At 44.2% G+C, this 15,407-nt stretch overlaps 1 protein-coding gene across 1 annotated transcript in view; it reads left to right on the top strand.

Moving 5' to 3' along the window:
• The window catches only part of LOC132591505 (collagen alpha-2(XI) chain-like), a 54,550-nt gene extending 40,507 nt beyond the window's left edge, over positions 1-14,043 (top strand). Inside the window, exon 6 of the mRNA XM_060270286.1 lies at positions 13,176-14,043. Coding sequence (XP_060126269.1) covers positions 13,176-14,018 — 843 coding nt within the window. The 3' untranslated portion in view covers positions 14,019-14,043. The remainder of the gene's footprint in view (positions 1-13,175) is intronic.
• The last annotated feature ends 1,364 nt before the right edge of the window (positions 14,044-15,407 follow it).

The raw sequence follows: 15,407 nt of genomic DNA, 5'->3' as shown, positions 1-15,407 counted from the left end.
CTTCAGTGTTTTTCAATACCATCAACCATAGGATCCTTCTGGAACGACTGTTTTGGCACAGAAACTGCTTTGTTCACACTGTATGATCACCTCTGTCAGGAGGCCTCTGGAAACATTCCACGAAGACAGACTTTTTCTATCTCTCCCTACTTGTTAGCTTCCCAAAATAAAGTGGATTCAGTCTTTCCCAAAGTAGTTTATATTGACCACCCTGGAATTGATGGGAATGTGCAGTGAGTGAACAAAGATCCAGGGCCAAAAAGTGTGAGGGAAAGGGCCTGGATGGGGTATAGTACAAAAAAAACTTTAATTAGTAATCCTCAGTAATGAAGGACCTGGGTCATGTACAGAGTGGTATGGCATCATTATTTTAATTTGCTTCACTCCCTAATCTTTTACATTTTATGATTCTGAGTAACTGATAATGCCTTACACCAGTGGTCCATCTAGCACTATATTGTCTATACCAATGGTTCCCAAATGGTGGTCTACAGACCCCAACTTACCCAGAGGGTCCATGGCTTGGCTTTTGAAAAACAGAGGGTCCACGGTTCTTAGCTATTTTGTAACCACTGACCTATGATCAACAGTGGTTGTCCAAGGTTTCAGGCAGGGGACACCCCCAGCCCTTGTAAGAAAAACACAGGGGCCTAATTTGATTAGTAGAATGTCTGGCATCTGGTGGGTGGGGCTTTGTGCTGAGCCCTGCAATTGGCCCCTCCCTTCGAGTGTTCAGAGAGATCAACTGTCACTCTTGCTTCATTCTTGCTCATGATGCTGTTTTAGTTTCTCTCAGAGATAGGGTTGCCAGACTCAATAGTGGACAGGACTTCTGCGCCTTTAATTGCCCTGCTCTCCTTTGAGTCTGGAAAACTTAAAGAGAAACCAGCAGGCCCTTTGCTTGGAAATTAAACAAAGGGTCTGGTGGTTTCTCTTTAAGGTTTCCAGACTCAATTAAAGGCACAGAAGTCCTACTCAGAGAGTATGTTATATTGCTGCAGTTTTCTTCATTATTAAAGCTTTGCTTAATATATACATGAGCCGCCTGTTTTGCTGAATGAGAAGAGCCTTTGCTGAAGAATGCAGGAATACCCTAAAGTAAACTGTGTGAATGAGGGGATATTGCCAGTCTGGCTGGAAGATTGCTTAGATTTTTTTTAAATCACACCACCTCTCCACAACAGCCCTACCTAGAGATGCTGGGGATTGAACCTGAGATCTTCTGCATGCAAAACAGTTGCTCTGCCACTGAGTTTTGGCTCTTCTGTGCTTGAATCCTTTCTGCAAAATACTGAGAGCTTGGGGGCACCCTGAGAATATCCCAGTCTAATTTTGGACTCCCCTCTTCTTTTCCTTAAGCTGTTGTTTGTTTCCATTGCCTACTAATGTAGGCTGCTGCCACCACCTCTGCCTCAGAGAGTTGGTTTATGTTTCAGTTACATTTCTGCCATAGTAAGAGTGCTTGTGAGTTTCATGGGCCTGGAGAGAAATGTAATGAGACTCTGGAACTAGGACAAGTCACTCCCCACACCCTCCCTCCCTCCCTCCCAAGCTCCTAATCAGAAACAGAAAACTCCTGGGATGTTTTAGAGGTTCAATTGGACTTGTAAAAATAGGGGGGAAGAATTCACTGCTTTTGAGTTATGGGTTAAGAAATAATGAGAAGCAGCTGAGGTACTCCCCTCCACATTAACTTTTTCCTGCAGCTTCTCCTCCTTTTGAACCTAGAGAGGTAGATAGAGAATGGCTCCATGGTTTTTCTTTGTGGTTACATTGCACATTCGTACCTTAGAAGTCAAATGGAATCTGTCTCAGAAGTCTGTTTGACTTCCAAAATATTCGGAAACCAAATCACAGCTTCTGATTGGCTACAGCAAGCTCCTATAGCCAATCGGAAGCTGCAGGAGCCCCGTTGAACGTTCAGCTTCCAAAAATAGTTTGCAAACTGGAACAGTCACATCTAGGTTTGCAGCGTTCAGGAGCCAAAAACGTTCAAGACCTAAGCTGTTCAAAAGGCAAAGTATGACTGTACTTGACAACTAGATTTGCTGGGTAGACCAAAATGGGGAGAGATTTGCTCTTCCCTCTCCCTCTCTCCTTGCAAGACTTTAGATCTGACCTGTTCATCCTTTCAGGTTCAACAAAGCCTTTTCTTCCTTCATGCTCAAAAGATCTGAGGGCTTGCAAAATGCCATACTGAGAACACAGTGATACTCCTACTTCCCCAATTATTATTCTGGCTATAGACCCAACTTGTCCAAGATCTCCAATATAGCAGCATTTATGTTTGCTATCTACCTTTTCTTAGGCAGTTGAGATAATAAACTTCTTTAATTTCTGATATGACTTACTTCCATCTGTTTATTCCAACAAAATGACCTCTCCCCAATAGCATAGGCTCTTCCACCAATATGTTAATGGGAATTGTTGGAGCACTGGCTATTTGATAAAGGCTAGGCTATTCTTGACTGCAGTCTCCATTTGCTAAGACTGTTTAAGACACCAGTGGTGGCTGATGCCTACTGGGACCAGCAGGGTCGAAGGCAAGTCAACCAACAGCCAGAATGAATAGCAGGGTGAGCCTCCTCCCTGCAATGCTGGGAGACTAAGTGCAATGCTGAGACCAAGGGGAAGGAAGCTCAGAGGCAGAGCCACCTTCTGTACCTTTGTAAGTCAGAAGGCAGGAGAAAGAAAATGGCACTGGGGAAGTGGATGGAGAAATGTTTTTCCCCCTCTCTTGTTGCAATCAGGTCATGCTTGTGGGTTTCTCATGTGGATCTTGTTGGCCACACTGAGAACAGGATGCTGCACTAGACAAGCCTTTGAACTGATTCAACTACAGGGCTCTTCTTAAGACTGTACACAGTGAGAATTAGGGCTGTGCATGCCTCCCCCAAACCAGGGCCAGGCCTGCTACTTCCAGGGTTGCCATACACCTGGAATTTCCTGGATGTAGCCAGAATACAGGCAGTCGGAAGCAGTGTCCAGGTTGAAATTGCTGGAATGCCTTGGAAAATCCAGGCATATGGCAACCCATGTCAGAAGAAGTCTAGATTTTGCTGAATTTCCTCAAAAGTAGCTCAGAAAATTCACAATTTTTTGTGTGTGGGGGGTGGACTTGCAAGAAAAGCCCAACAACTTTGGGGAAAAAGAAAAAAAGCTCAACAACTTTTCACTTTTAAAAAATATGTTAGCCTTGATGCAGATATGGTCCTGATTCAATTCAGGGGCTGGCCCTAGTGGTCAGAGACAGTAATGCTTCTGGAAACCAGTTGCTGGAAACCATGGGAGGGGAGGAAGCTCTTGTATTCAGGTCCTGCTTGCAGGCTTCCCACAGGCATCTGGTTGGCTACTTTAAGAACAGGATGCTGGGCAAGATGGACCACTTGCCTGCTCCAGCTCTTCTTATGTTCGTCTGAGAGAGGGCTGACTAAGGGCAATCAGAAGTTGCTGGAGCAGTGTTCTATCTGCCTTAATGAACTGGTCTCCATTGCCAGACACTGACAACTTTTCACTAGATTATTGCAGAGCAAAGGGCACCTGGGGAGTTTTTGGCTGGTGGTGATTGATAGAGGGGGAGGTACCTCTTTTCTCCCTGCATCATCTCTGGTCACTGATATGAAGAACAGATGCCATTTGAGCTATAAATCATGTAATGTTTCAAGCTGTTTGAATAGTCACCAAGGGGTGGTTGAGACACACAAGATGTACATTTTTTCCTTTTACGGCAGGGGTCTCCAAACTAAGGCCCAGGGGCCGGATGCGGCCCAATCGCCTTCTAAATCCGGCCCGCGGACGGTCCGGGAATCAGCGTGCTTTTACATGAGTAGAAAGTGTCCTCTTATTTAAAATGCATCTCTGGGGCATTTGTGGGGCCTGCCTGGTGTTTTTACATGAGTAGAATGTGTGCTTTTATTTAAAATGCATCACTGGGTTATTTGTGGGGCATAGGAATTCATTCATCCCCCCCCCAAATATAGTCTGGCCCCCACAAGGTCTGACAGACAGTGGACCGGCCCCCTGCTGAAAATGTTTGCTGACCCCTGTTTTATGGGTTCCCTTCTGAACATCCCCAGTGAATAATGGTCAGTGTGAACTCAAAATGAACCAGTCTGCTTATTTCCAGTCTCTGGGTTGTATCCAGCAGTCCTACTCAGAGTAGACTCATTGAAATTGGTGGATGTTACTAACTTTGATACAACCCTGTATTTCTTAACCCTGTGTTCGCTCATAGGTCCATTCTGTTCTATCTCTGTATTAATCTGTGCATTTAAATTTGCATTCAAATACAGTACATGTTTCAGTATGTAAACTTCTTTTCTTTTGAAGGGGGAAAATGGTCAAACCTGTTTCCTCTTAAAATATGTATACATTTTTCAAAACACTGTTAAATTTTATTTATTTATTTTTCTATTTTAAAAATAGCATTATATTATGCTATTTGGAGTTTATGTTTAAATAGATTCTGAGCTATAGCATTATATTTGTACCTTCCACCAGTATCGCCTTGCAGCTCTTAAACTACACTTTCATTCATTCTTGCTTTCCTCATTTTTATTTTATTGGTGGTATTTTAAAATTATACTGTGGTTTTTTCTATGTTAGCAGTGGCAGTAAAAATAGCTCTTTCCAAATCAAAGGTTTTGTATGAATAGCAAAACGGGTTGGGTTCCTAATGTGTTTGCTCACTAAATTTTCTCTTTTTGCTCTCCCTCTGTCTCCTAGCTTTGCTTCTAAAGAAAAGGCTCCCAATTCTATTATTGCACACCAACTGCAAAAATAGGTTTTATTCATGTTTGCCTTTCTAGTGCAGCTGCTTTTTTCTTTTTAATCCTCCATGTGGCCTGGCACATTCTTCTTTTTTAAAAATTGCTTATACAGCTTATTTTGTTTTAGGCTCTCTGAAAGTGTCTACATTTCCTCCTCACACCTTAGGACCAAACAAAATAAAAAAAATTCCTTCCAGCAGCACCTTAGAGACCAACTAAATTTGTCATTGGTATGAGCTTTCGTGTGCATGCACACTTCTTCAGATACACTGGAACAGACGTCACCAGACTGTCGTCAACAGGTTTACCACACCTATCAGCCAATCACCCATTCCCATCAACCTTCTGAGTAATGCCCCTCTCACTATACAGAAGAGTTTGGTGACGTCTGTTTCAGTGTATCTGAAGAAGTGTGCATGCACACAAGTGCTCATACCAATGACAAACTCCGTTGGTCTCTAAGGTGCTACTGGAAGGAATTTTGTAATTTTGTTTGGACTACATCAGACCAACACGGCTACCTACCTGTAACTAGAACCTTAGGACCAGTGAGACATGATGGGATAGACCATTCACATGGTCGTGTAGTCTTTGCTTTATGTGGGCATAGGTCTCCTTCATCTGTAGCATGAATGGGAAACATGAGGCTGGGATAATTGAATATGGACCCCCAGGCTTTTTCTGACTGGCCCTCAGGACTCTCCACAGGCCACACCTTCCATGAGTATTTCTGCCATGCTAAAATGTGTCCTTTAATCATAAGAATGGGTCCGGCAGAGGATGGGGAGTGCTGAGAGTTGTTAGGAGAAAATCATGAGGCCTGAGGAGACATTGTAGAGGCGCTGGTTGGAGCAGGATGGGTGTTTTCTCTTCAGATCGTATAAATCTTTTGCCTTTTACTCTCTTATCTTTTATGTTGTCAATTGTTGGTCACAAAGTATCCCCTACCTGGAATTTATATTTGTGGTCATTTTTGTTTTTTGTAAATGTTTCCCTAAATACTCCCCCTCACTCCTTGTCAGTTTGTCATCTTTATTTCTTATTTTAGATGCCATACTGGCAAGCTCTGCCTATTCAATTAATTTATTTAGCAATTGTTCTTTCCCAGGGGTCTCTCTTTGTTTCCAGTACCTTGCATATACTGTCATTGCAGCTGTTGTTGCATTTATTTCTCCCATTTTCATTGGATAAATGTTGGAGGGCATGCAGCAATTCACAGAAAGGGTTTTTTTCCCCAGTGCAAGGTGTGTGTATGGAGGGGGCGGGGAGAGAAATAGCTTGAAAATAAATGAATAAATGCATTTTCCCTCTGTGGCATAAAGAAGCAGAAAGTAGGACACAGATGGCAGAGGGGCCTGTGGAAGCTTTGCAGGCCTTCCTTGCTGTGGTTTGGCCGTCCTGTTTGCTCCTGATGGGTGGTTTTTGAAAAGAGTGGGGAGGAATGAGTCAGTGGCTGCTAATTATGGCACTTGGGACCCATCTCTCGGATGTGACATAGTTCTCCTCTGCCGCTGCCACCAACATGCTGGCTGATTACAAGCAGCTTTTTCTTCCCTCTCTCATAATGTTGGAAGATTCAGGACAGGCAGAAGACAGGGCTTCTTCACCCACTGCATAGAGAAACTATGGAACTCTCTGCCACAAGATGTGGATGGCTGCCAACACAGATGGCTTTAAAAGCAGATTCTTCCTTTTCTTCTTCTACTATTGTGTTTTTATATCCCACCTTCCTTCCAAGTTGGGATTAAAGGTGGCTCACAACCTTTTAAAGACATCATTATGAATGCAAAGTAGTAAAAATACACCAAAGTAGTTAAAATACACCAAAACACATTTAAAACAAAGCCTCGGCCCAGTATACCTGAAGGAGCGTCTCCACACCTATCGTTCTACCTGGACACTGAGGTCCAGTGCCGAGGGCCTTCTGGCAGTTCCCTCGTTGCAAGAAGCCAAGTTGCAGGGAACCAGGCAGGACCTTCTCGGTAGTGGCACCTGCCCTGTGGAACACTTTCCCACCAGATGTCAAAGAGAAAAACAGCTACCAGATTTTTAGAAGACATCTGAAGGCAGCCCTGTTTAGAGACGCTTTTAATCTTTAATTTATTATTTTATTCTTCTGTTGGAAGCTGCCCAGAGTGGCTGGGGAAACCCCGCCAGATGGGTGGGGTATAAATATATTATTATTATTATTATTATTATTATTATTATTATTTATTAAAATCCAGTTTACTCTGACAGCAGCCCAGTGGTCAGCATTGTCTGTACTTAGTTTTCAAAGGCCAAGAAAGACCCTGGTGTGCTGGAGGAAGGATAACAAAGAGGAAGCCAGTCTAACCTCTCTTGGGGGGGAATCCCACAATCTGGTCAGCCACAGAAAATGCGCTTGTGTCACCACCAGCTGAGCTTCTAACATTGAGAGGAGAAGGTGCTCACCCAAGGATCTTAACAACTAGGCAGGTTCATAAAGGGAGGCATGATCTTGCAGGTAGACTGGTCCACGCCATAAAGGGCTTTATGGGTCATAACCAGCACTTTGAATTCTGCCCAGAAATCAGAAGCCAGCAAAGGTTAGACAAATTCTGGTGTGTGGTGGTGGTGCGGCGATCAGTGGCCACCAGTTATGATCTACTTGGTGAAATTTCCTCTCCTGCAGGTCAAGTTACCTTGTTTTCTATTACACCTCTTGCAACCTCACTTGCCCCTTTTGGGGCTTGGAGTATTTTGGGGGTGGTTTGCCTGCCAGCTCTTTATATAGAACCTTCCAGAAAACTGGCCAGCCTCAACTTTCCTTGCAGCTATTTCTATGCCTCTGGGTGTTGCCTTGGCAAGTGGACCTTTGTCTTTGGTTCTGTAGAGAAGGCTCCTCTCTAATTACCTCACAAGGAGCTCTTGGGGAGAACAACACGCTGCAGAATGGAAGCATCTGTTCCGAGAGCTGTGAGATGAAGGACACCCTCTGCACTGGTGGAGGAATGGGGAGGGAGGAGTGCACCGCCCCTGGCACCATTGGGGAGGGGGTACCATTGTGGCTGCTCCCCCCCCCCCCGGACACATGCCGTGTCTCCCCTACTGCACCGGGCACCACGCCCCCACAAGCAGCACACCATGCCCCCAGACACACTCCACGCCTCCAGGACATGCGCCAGCCAGCCCCCGCCTGCTCTCTGCCCCTGGTGCTGGAGCATGCAGCTTCGCCACTGACCCTCTGAGGTGGGTCACTGCAGCAAAGCTTGAGGAAATTCATTCCAGGGGTAGTGTGTGCTTGTTCAACACGTGTGTACATGTTCACACACACCTCTATTTGTTGGTAGCACAGATGTGACAGTAGTGACAGGTTTCATGTCAAAACCTGGGGGTAGAATCCAGTGTAAGACCTGCTTGGCCCATTAAATTGATGGAGATGACATGAGAGTCAGTGTGGTGCAGCGTGGTTAAGAGTGTTGGACCAGAACCAGGGAGATCAAGATCCGAGTCCCCACTCAGCCATCAAGCTCACTGGGTGAGTCACTCACTCTTCGTCTAAACTACCTCACAGGATTGTTGTGAGGATAACATGGGGAGGAGACCTGTGTACATCTCTTAGAGCTCCTTGACGGACAAAGGTGGGAAATAAATGTTAACAACGACAGCAGCAGCAGCAACAACAACAACAATATAAAGGTTAACTTCATCCATTTCAATGAGTATAATTTAAGCCACAACTGTACCATGCATTTAAAGCACTCTTGTACCATGGCTCACCCTGAAGAATCCTGGGAAGTGGGGAAGGTCATGGCTCAGTGGCAGAGTATCTGCCTTGCATGCAAAAGGTCCCAGGTTCAATCCCCAGCATCTCCACATAGGACTTAGAAAGGCTCCCTGTCTGAAATTGTGGAGAGCTGCTACCAGTCAGTGTAGACAGTACTGAACTACGTGGTCCAGTGGTCTGACTCAGCACAAACTATTTTTTCTATGTTTTCCTTATTCCTATAATTTGTAAAAGGGAATTGTTAGCAAACTCCTATTCCCCAACCTTTTGCTCTAATGCAGCAGCCTCCTCTGATCCTGCCAGGTACACACCTTTCTTCCCCATTTCTGTCTTCACCCAAAAGAAAAGTGAAACCCAACCTGGTGATACAGAATAAATGATGTAAGGAGAGAGCTGCAACCCAAGATAGGAAAAGAGCTAATAAGGGAACACCTAGCTACTTAAAATGAATTCAGATCTCCAGGATATGATGAGCTGCATCCAAGGGTATTAAAGGAGCTTGTGGGTGTAATTTCAGAGCCTTTGTCTATGAATCTTTGAGAATTCTTGGAGCACAGGTGAGGTCCCTACAGACTGGAGCCAGGCAAATGTCCCCATCTTTAAAAGGGTGTGGGGAGGAAGACCCAGGTAACTACTGACCAGTGATCTTGACATCGATACTAGGGAAGGTCCTAGAACAGATCATTCAACAGTCGGTCTGTGAGCATTTAGAGAAAGATGCTGTGATTACTAAGACCCAGCATGGGCTTCCTAAAAAATAAGTCATGCCAGACCAATCTCATTTCTTTTTTTGATGGAATTACAAACTTGGTGGATCAGGGAAATGCTGTGGGCATAGTGTATGTTGATTTCAGTAGGGCTTATGACAAAGTCCCCCATGATATTCTTGCAAGGAAGCTGGTGAAATGTTGGTTGAATGAAGTAACTGTTAGCTGGATTTGTAGCTGGTTGACTGACCGAACCCGAAGAGTACTCATTAATAGTTCCTCTTCATCCTGGAAAAAAGTGACAAGCGGGGTGCCGCAGGGCTCTGTCCTGGGCCAGTTGTTGTTCAACATCTTTATAAATGACTCGGATGAAGGAATTGAATGCTCATCAAATTTGCACGTGGCACCAAACTGGGAAGGGTAGCTAATGCCACAGAAAATAGAATCAGAATTCAAAATAAGCTTAACGGATTGGAGAACAGGGCACAAGCTAACAAAATGAATTTTCAATAAGGACAAATGTAAGGTTCTGCACTTAGGCATGAAGCATCAGATGTATAAATATAGGATGGGGGACACCTGGCTTACTAGCAGTACATGTGAAAAGGATCTAGGGGTCTTGGTGGATCACAAGTTTAACATGAGTCAACAGTGTGATGCAGCAGCAAAAAAAAGCTAATGCTATTCTAAGCTGCATTAACAGAAGTATAGTGTCCAGATCAAGGGAAGTAATAGTCCCACTCTATTCAGCGGAGTGCTGTGTCCAATTCTGGGCACCACAATTTAATAAGGATGTTGACAAGCTGGAACGTGTGCAGAGGAGGGCAACCAAGATGATCAAGGGTCTGAAAACAGCCTGATGAGGAGTGCTTGAAGGAGCTGAGTATGTTTAGCCTGGGAAAGGGGAGACTGAGAGGAGATAGGATAGCCATCTTCATATATTTCAAGGGCTGTCACATGGAAGAAGGAGCATGCTTGTTTTATCCTGTTCTTGAGGGCAATACTCGAGGCAATGGCTTCAAGTTGCATGAAAGGAGATTGCAACTAAACATTTGGGGAGAAATTCTGACAGTAAAAACTGTTCAGCAGTGGAACAGACTCCCACAAGAGCTGGTGGACTCGCTTTCTTTAGAGGTTTTTAAACAGTGGTTGGGTGACCACTTGTCATGGATTCTTTAGCTGAGATTCCTGCATTGCAGGGGGTTGGACTAGATGATCCTTGGGTACATTCCAGTTCTAAGATTCTATGAGTCTATTTAAGAACTTCTCCTCCAGCAGCAACTTGTTTGGCCAAAGTTTTGGTGAGTGGCATGAATTCAGTTAAAATGGCATGCATACACGTCCTGAGATCTTGGCTTCTGGAAACTCCTAACATAGTCACTAAATTGCCAGGAAGAACAAAGTGATGCCAGGGAGTCCTGGTGCGAGGAGAAGGAGGAGGGAAGCAAATATCCTTGCCATCCTCCCTTTTCCCTTGGAATGTTGATACAAATCAGCAGTTGTGGCATCTTGGGACCTAGGCCATCCTTGTGGTTTCTTCTCCTGATGGTATGACAAAATCCCACAAGGGGAATGGACTCTAAGCTGTGGCCAAGTGGGCAGGGCCATCTATCACCCCAAACCATGAATGCCCATGCTGAGCTAGTCCATTGCATTGAGCACCCTGCCCTTGATCAGACTGGCACCATGGACTTCTTCTGCATGGGCTTTCTGTGGATGGGTTTGTGGGGTGTTGGACCAGCCACCAGCACTTTCAAGGTAGGTGGGGATCTTAGTAAATCCCCTGAATTATTGTTGCTGTTGCTGTTTTAGTACTACTATTTTGTTGTTCTTCATATTGCCCATAACTGACTTTTTGTTAGTTGGTAGAGCCATTGTGATGTTGCCAACTAAGTTCCACTCACAGTAGACCCATTGAAATCACCATTCATTTCAGTGGATCTGATCTGAATAGTACTAGTGTTGGATTCAACCCACTGAAATGAATGGGCATGACTAATATTCCAGTGAGTCTACTCTGAGTAACACTTAGTTAGAATGAGCCCTTTATCTTTAAACAGCGATCGTCATATGCTCCTTGTTATAAGAAAATAATGACAAATTTTGTTACTAAGAGGAAAATGAACTCCTCTTGAACTTTTTTTTTTAAAAAATTGGGTGGTGGTGTCTATTTGCACTCTTTTAATTGTACACATATTCATATTACTTAGAGAAAATCATCCTGCCCTCAGTCTCCCTCTTGCAAACTTGATACGGTTAAGTCAGCTTGAGCAATCACCCATTCCAAATGCTTTGTGAGCCAGTTTCTAAAATTAGAAAAAGGCTTTTTTGGGGGGATTTGGCTTGGTATGATATCTTTTTTCAATAACAGTTGAAAAGATTTGCAGCCCCATTCTGTGCATGTTTTAGTCTGAAGTAAAAACCCACTTAAAAACAATTGACTCCGAGGTAAGCATGCACAGTACTGCAGCCTTTGACTGACTGTAATTCTTTACCTTAGAGACACAAAGTGTGGATCAGTTGCTGCAAAAGATTTGTTATAGCTACAGGTGGGGGAGAAATTTGATTCAGGCTACCTATAAAGGTGAAGCAACCTAATTAGTGCTTTTAAAAACAATACATGAAACAAAACTCAGTTATCCCCTTCAGATTTGCACTTCCCCACATTTAGCAGTGCGCTTTTCCATCCAAGTGATGTGTACAAAATGCATATATTAGGGTAATAGTGTGCATCAGAATGTATGTAGCCCTGAAAATATCATAGAGTAATGTTGTTTATATTAGGGGAAATTGCTTTACAAGAATGTGTGTATTAGTCAAAACTGCGAACAAAAAAAATGTGTGTATTCGGAGAAACTTGCTCTAAAATGCTGGTGATTGTCATTTTTTTAAAAAAATCAGAACAATCAATTTAGAACAACAGTGCAGCTCTTTACAATAGCAGAATAAATGAAAGAATAAAATTTAGGTTGCCTCTGGTGTGGCGGGTTCATCAGTGGAGAGAGTAGGGAAGAGCAGACCCTGGTATCGAAAGAGAAGACTGAGTCACCTTTGTTAACAAATTGAATAAAAGTACACCAAATCATCATAAATTTATCAGTTTTGATCTCCCCCCAATGCCTTTCTCCTCTCCTATTTAGACCAATGTGGTATTGGTGCCTGTTGAAAAGTTAGGCAGGCTGCCAATCCAGTTTCACCATACAGTGCATAATTTTATGAATTTCTGTCAAGTTGCCTCTTACTTACCTTTTCTCTAAACTAAAAAATGTCCGAAATGCTGCAACCTTTCTTCATATGGGAGTCACTCTATTCCCTCAATCATTTTGGTGGCCCTTTTCTGAACCTTTTTCAACTCCGCAATATATTTTTGGAGATGTGGAAACCAGAACTGTACTCAGTAGTCCAAATGCATATGCACCATAGATTTGTATAATGGTATTATGATATTGGCAGTTTTATTTTCAATTCCTTTCCTAATAATCCCCAGCATAGAATTTGCCCTTTTCACAGCCACAGCACACTTGATTGACATACTCATCAAGCTACCTACTTTGACCTCAAAATCTCACTCCTGGTCCATCACCTCCAGTTCAGACCCTGACTTGCAACTGCTCTACAGCAGGCTTCCTCAACCTCAGCCCTCCAGCTGTTTTGAGACTACATTTCCCATCATCCCTGACCACTGGTCCTGCTAGCTAGGGATCATTGGAGTTGTAGGCCAAAAACATCTGGAGGGTCGAGTTTGAGGAAGCCTGCTCTATAGGGTTTAATACAAGAGTTTTTTCCAGCCCTATCTGGGTAGACCAGTGAGTGAGTCTCAGTCTACCTGCATACATAGTACATGCTCTATTATTGATCTATGGACAAGTGACAACAACAAATGCACCTTTTTGCCTTTCTAGTCTGCACAAGCATGAATCACTAGAATGCTGTTTTCTCTCTTATTTATAGGGCTCAGAGCTTGCTGGTTCAGATGTGGCTTTGAAGTCTCCTATGGCTGAACAAAAGGATCTTCAGAAGAACCCCAGTACATTCCCCAGTAGAAGCCCTACAGCTTCAGACATGGCTTCCAAAAGACCAAAGGAGGATGGAGAAGAAGAAGGGATTCTCACTTTCAGAGAAGAGCCCCCAAGCGCCACTTACAAGAAAATGACCAGATCTAGAATGCTTGGCTCAGAGAAGAAAGGAAATACGGATGGCTCCATTGCCAGCAGTAACTCATGGCCCTCTTTTGAGCTCCAGGATCTTCATGCGATTGGTGACAATGGTATCCCTTTTCAAAGCCCTTCCAAAGAAAGTCAACTGGGTATCAAGAAAGTGGGTATCACAAGAGCCCTGGATAAGAACACTAAAGGAAAGTCAAAGGGGGATATTGGGTCTTGGGAGCAGTTCTCAACCACCATCATAGACCTTGACAGCCCTCTCACACCCTTGAAAATCCCTGAGGATGGGAATGAATTGCCGGAAAACAAACCTAGAGTCTTTCTTCCTAACTCCAGTGTGAAGGGTGCAATCTTTGTGGATAAGGGAGTTGTACTTCACCCTTCCAGAGTTTCTGCAGCACCCAGTGGTGCCACAAAATCACTGAAGACTCCTTCTAGCATTGTCAAGGGACATGCCCATAGGCAAAGGATTTTGACTCTGTTGAAAGGGGTTTCCACTCAGAACTTTGGTCCTACCCACTCTTGGCAGTTAATAGAGCAGCAAAAAATCCTCCTTAAACCAGGACCCCGTGGGCTACCTGGGCTGCCAGGTTTGCCGGTAAGTAGTAGATGCAGATTGGGCTCTATGTGAATATTGGCACATGCAGTCATGTTCAGTTCTGGGACTTCTGGTATATCATGAAAAAATAACTAGTGTTGCTCTTCTTTCTAAGTCAAGTTGAGCTATCGGCTCTTTGTTTGGTGCCAAGTACAGTGCCTTGGGAGAAGTGAAGGAGGAATACCTGGTCAATGTGTCAGTCTGACTGTGGAGTAGTTTTATCAAAGTCTGAACGTGTACATTGTGTTTTCTGTTTCTCTGGCTCCTGAGTTGTTGCTCATTGAGTCTGATAAAATGGAAGGCAGGGAGCCCAACAGGAGGTAGAACCAGAGTCAGTGACAGGCAGAGCCAACTAATTCTAGTTTCCCCCTCTCCCTGCTGAGTTCTGCAAGAGCAACCCTGAGAGGAAGCAAGCCAGGGACACTCCTTGAACAGGTAGGAAGGCAAGTAGGTGGCCTGGGGACCAGGGAGTGGTCAAGGGTGAATTGACATCAGTGGGGCAGGGTGCTGTTTTCCCTAATGGATAAGGCTCCACTGCTGGGTTCCCTTCACCACTGAGGGAAAACCAGCCATTTTTGGCACATTACTGGAGATTTTCCCTGCTGTTTATTGGAACTACATTTTTGCCTCTGCTTTGGAAAAGCATCTAGCACTGAGTGGTCCCTTCCCACAGATCAGCTTAAGATGACGTGTGGTGCACCCTCATTCAAGGCCATTGATGTGAATGGAGCTCCCCTGGTGTGGTTTATGAATAAGAAGTAATCTGTTGTTGTTGTTTAGTCGTTTAGTCGTGTCCGACTCTTTGTGACCCCATGGACCAGAGCACGCCAGGCACTCCTGTCTTCCACTGCCTCCCGCAGTTTGGTCAAACTCATGTTTGTAGCTTCGAGAACACTGTCCAACCATCTTGTCCTCTGTCGTCCCCTTCTCCTAGTGCCCTCAATCTTTCCCAACATCAGGGTCTTTTCCAGGGAGTCTTCTCTTCTCATGAGGTGGCCAAAGTATTGGAGCCTCAGCTTCAAGATCTGTCCTTCCAGTGAGCACTCAGGGCCGATTTCCTTCAGAATGGATAGGTTTGATCTTCTTGCAGTCCATGGGACTCTCAAGAGTCTCCTCCAGCACCATAATTCAAAAGCATCAATTTTTCGGCAATCAGCCTTCTTTATGGTCCAGCTCTCACTTCCATACATCACTACTGGGAAAACCATAGCTTTAACTATACGGACCTTTGTTGGCAAGGTGATGTCTCTGCTTTTTAAGATGCTGTCTAGGTTTGTCATTGCTTTTCTCCCAAGAAGCAGGCGTCTTTTAATTTTGTGACTGCTGTCACCATCTGCAGTGATCAAGGAGCCCAAGAAAGTAAAATCTCTCACTGCCTCCATTTCTTCCCCTTCTATTTGCCAGGAGGTGATGGGACCAGTG

Source organism: Zootoca vivipara, chromosome Z (assembly GCF_963506605.1).
Source record: "Zootoca vivipara chromosome Z, rZooViv1.1, whole genome shotgun sequence".
NCBI lineage: Eukaryota > Metazoa > Chordata > Lepidosauria > Squamata > Lacertidae > Zootoca > Zootoca vivipara.
Note: the sequence above shows the minus strand (reverse complement) of the source record. Positions and strands in the feature narration are given on the sequence as shown.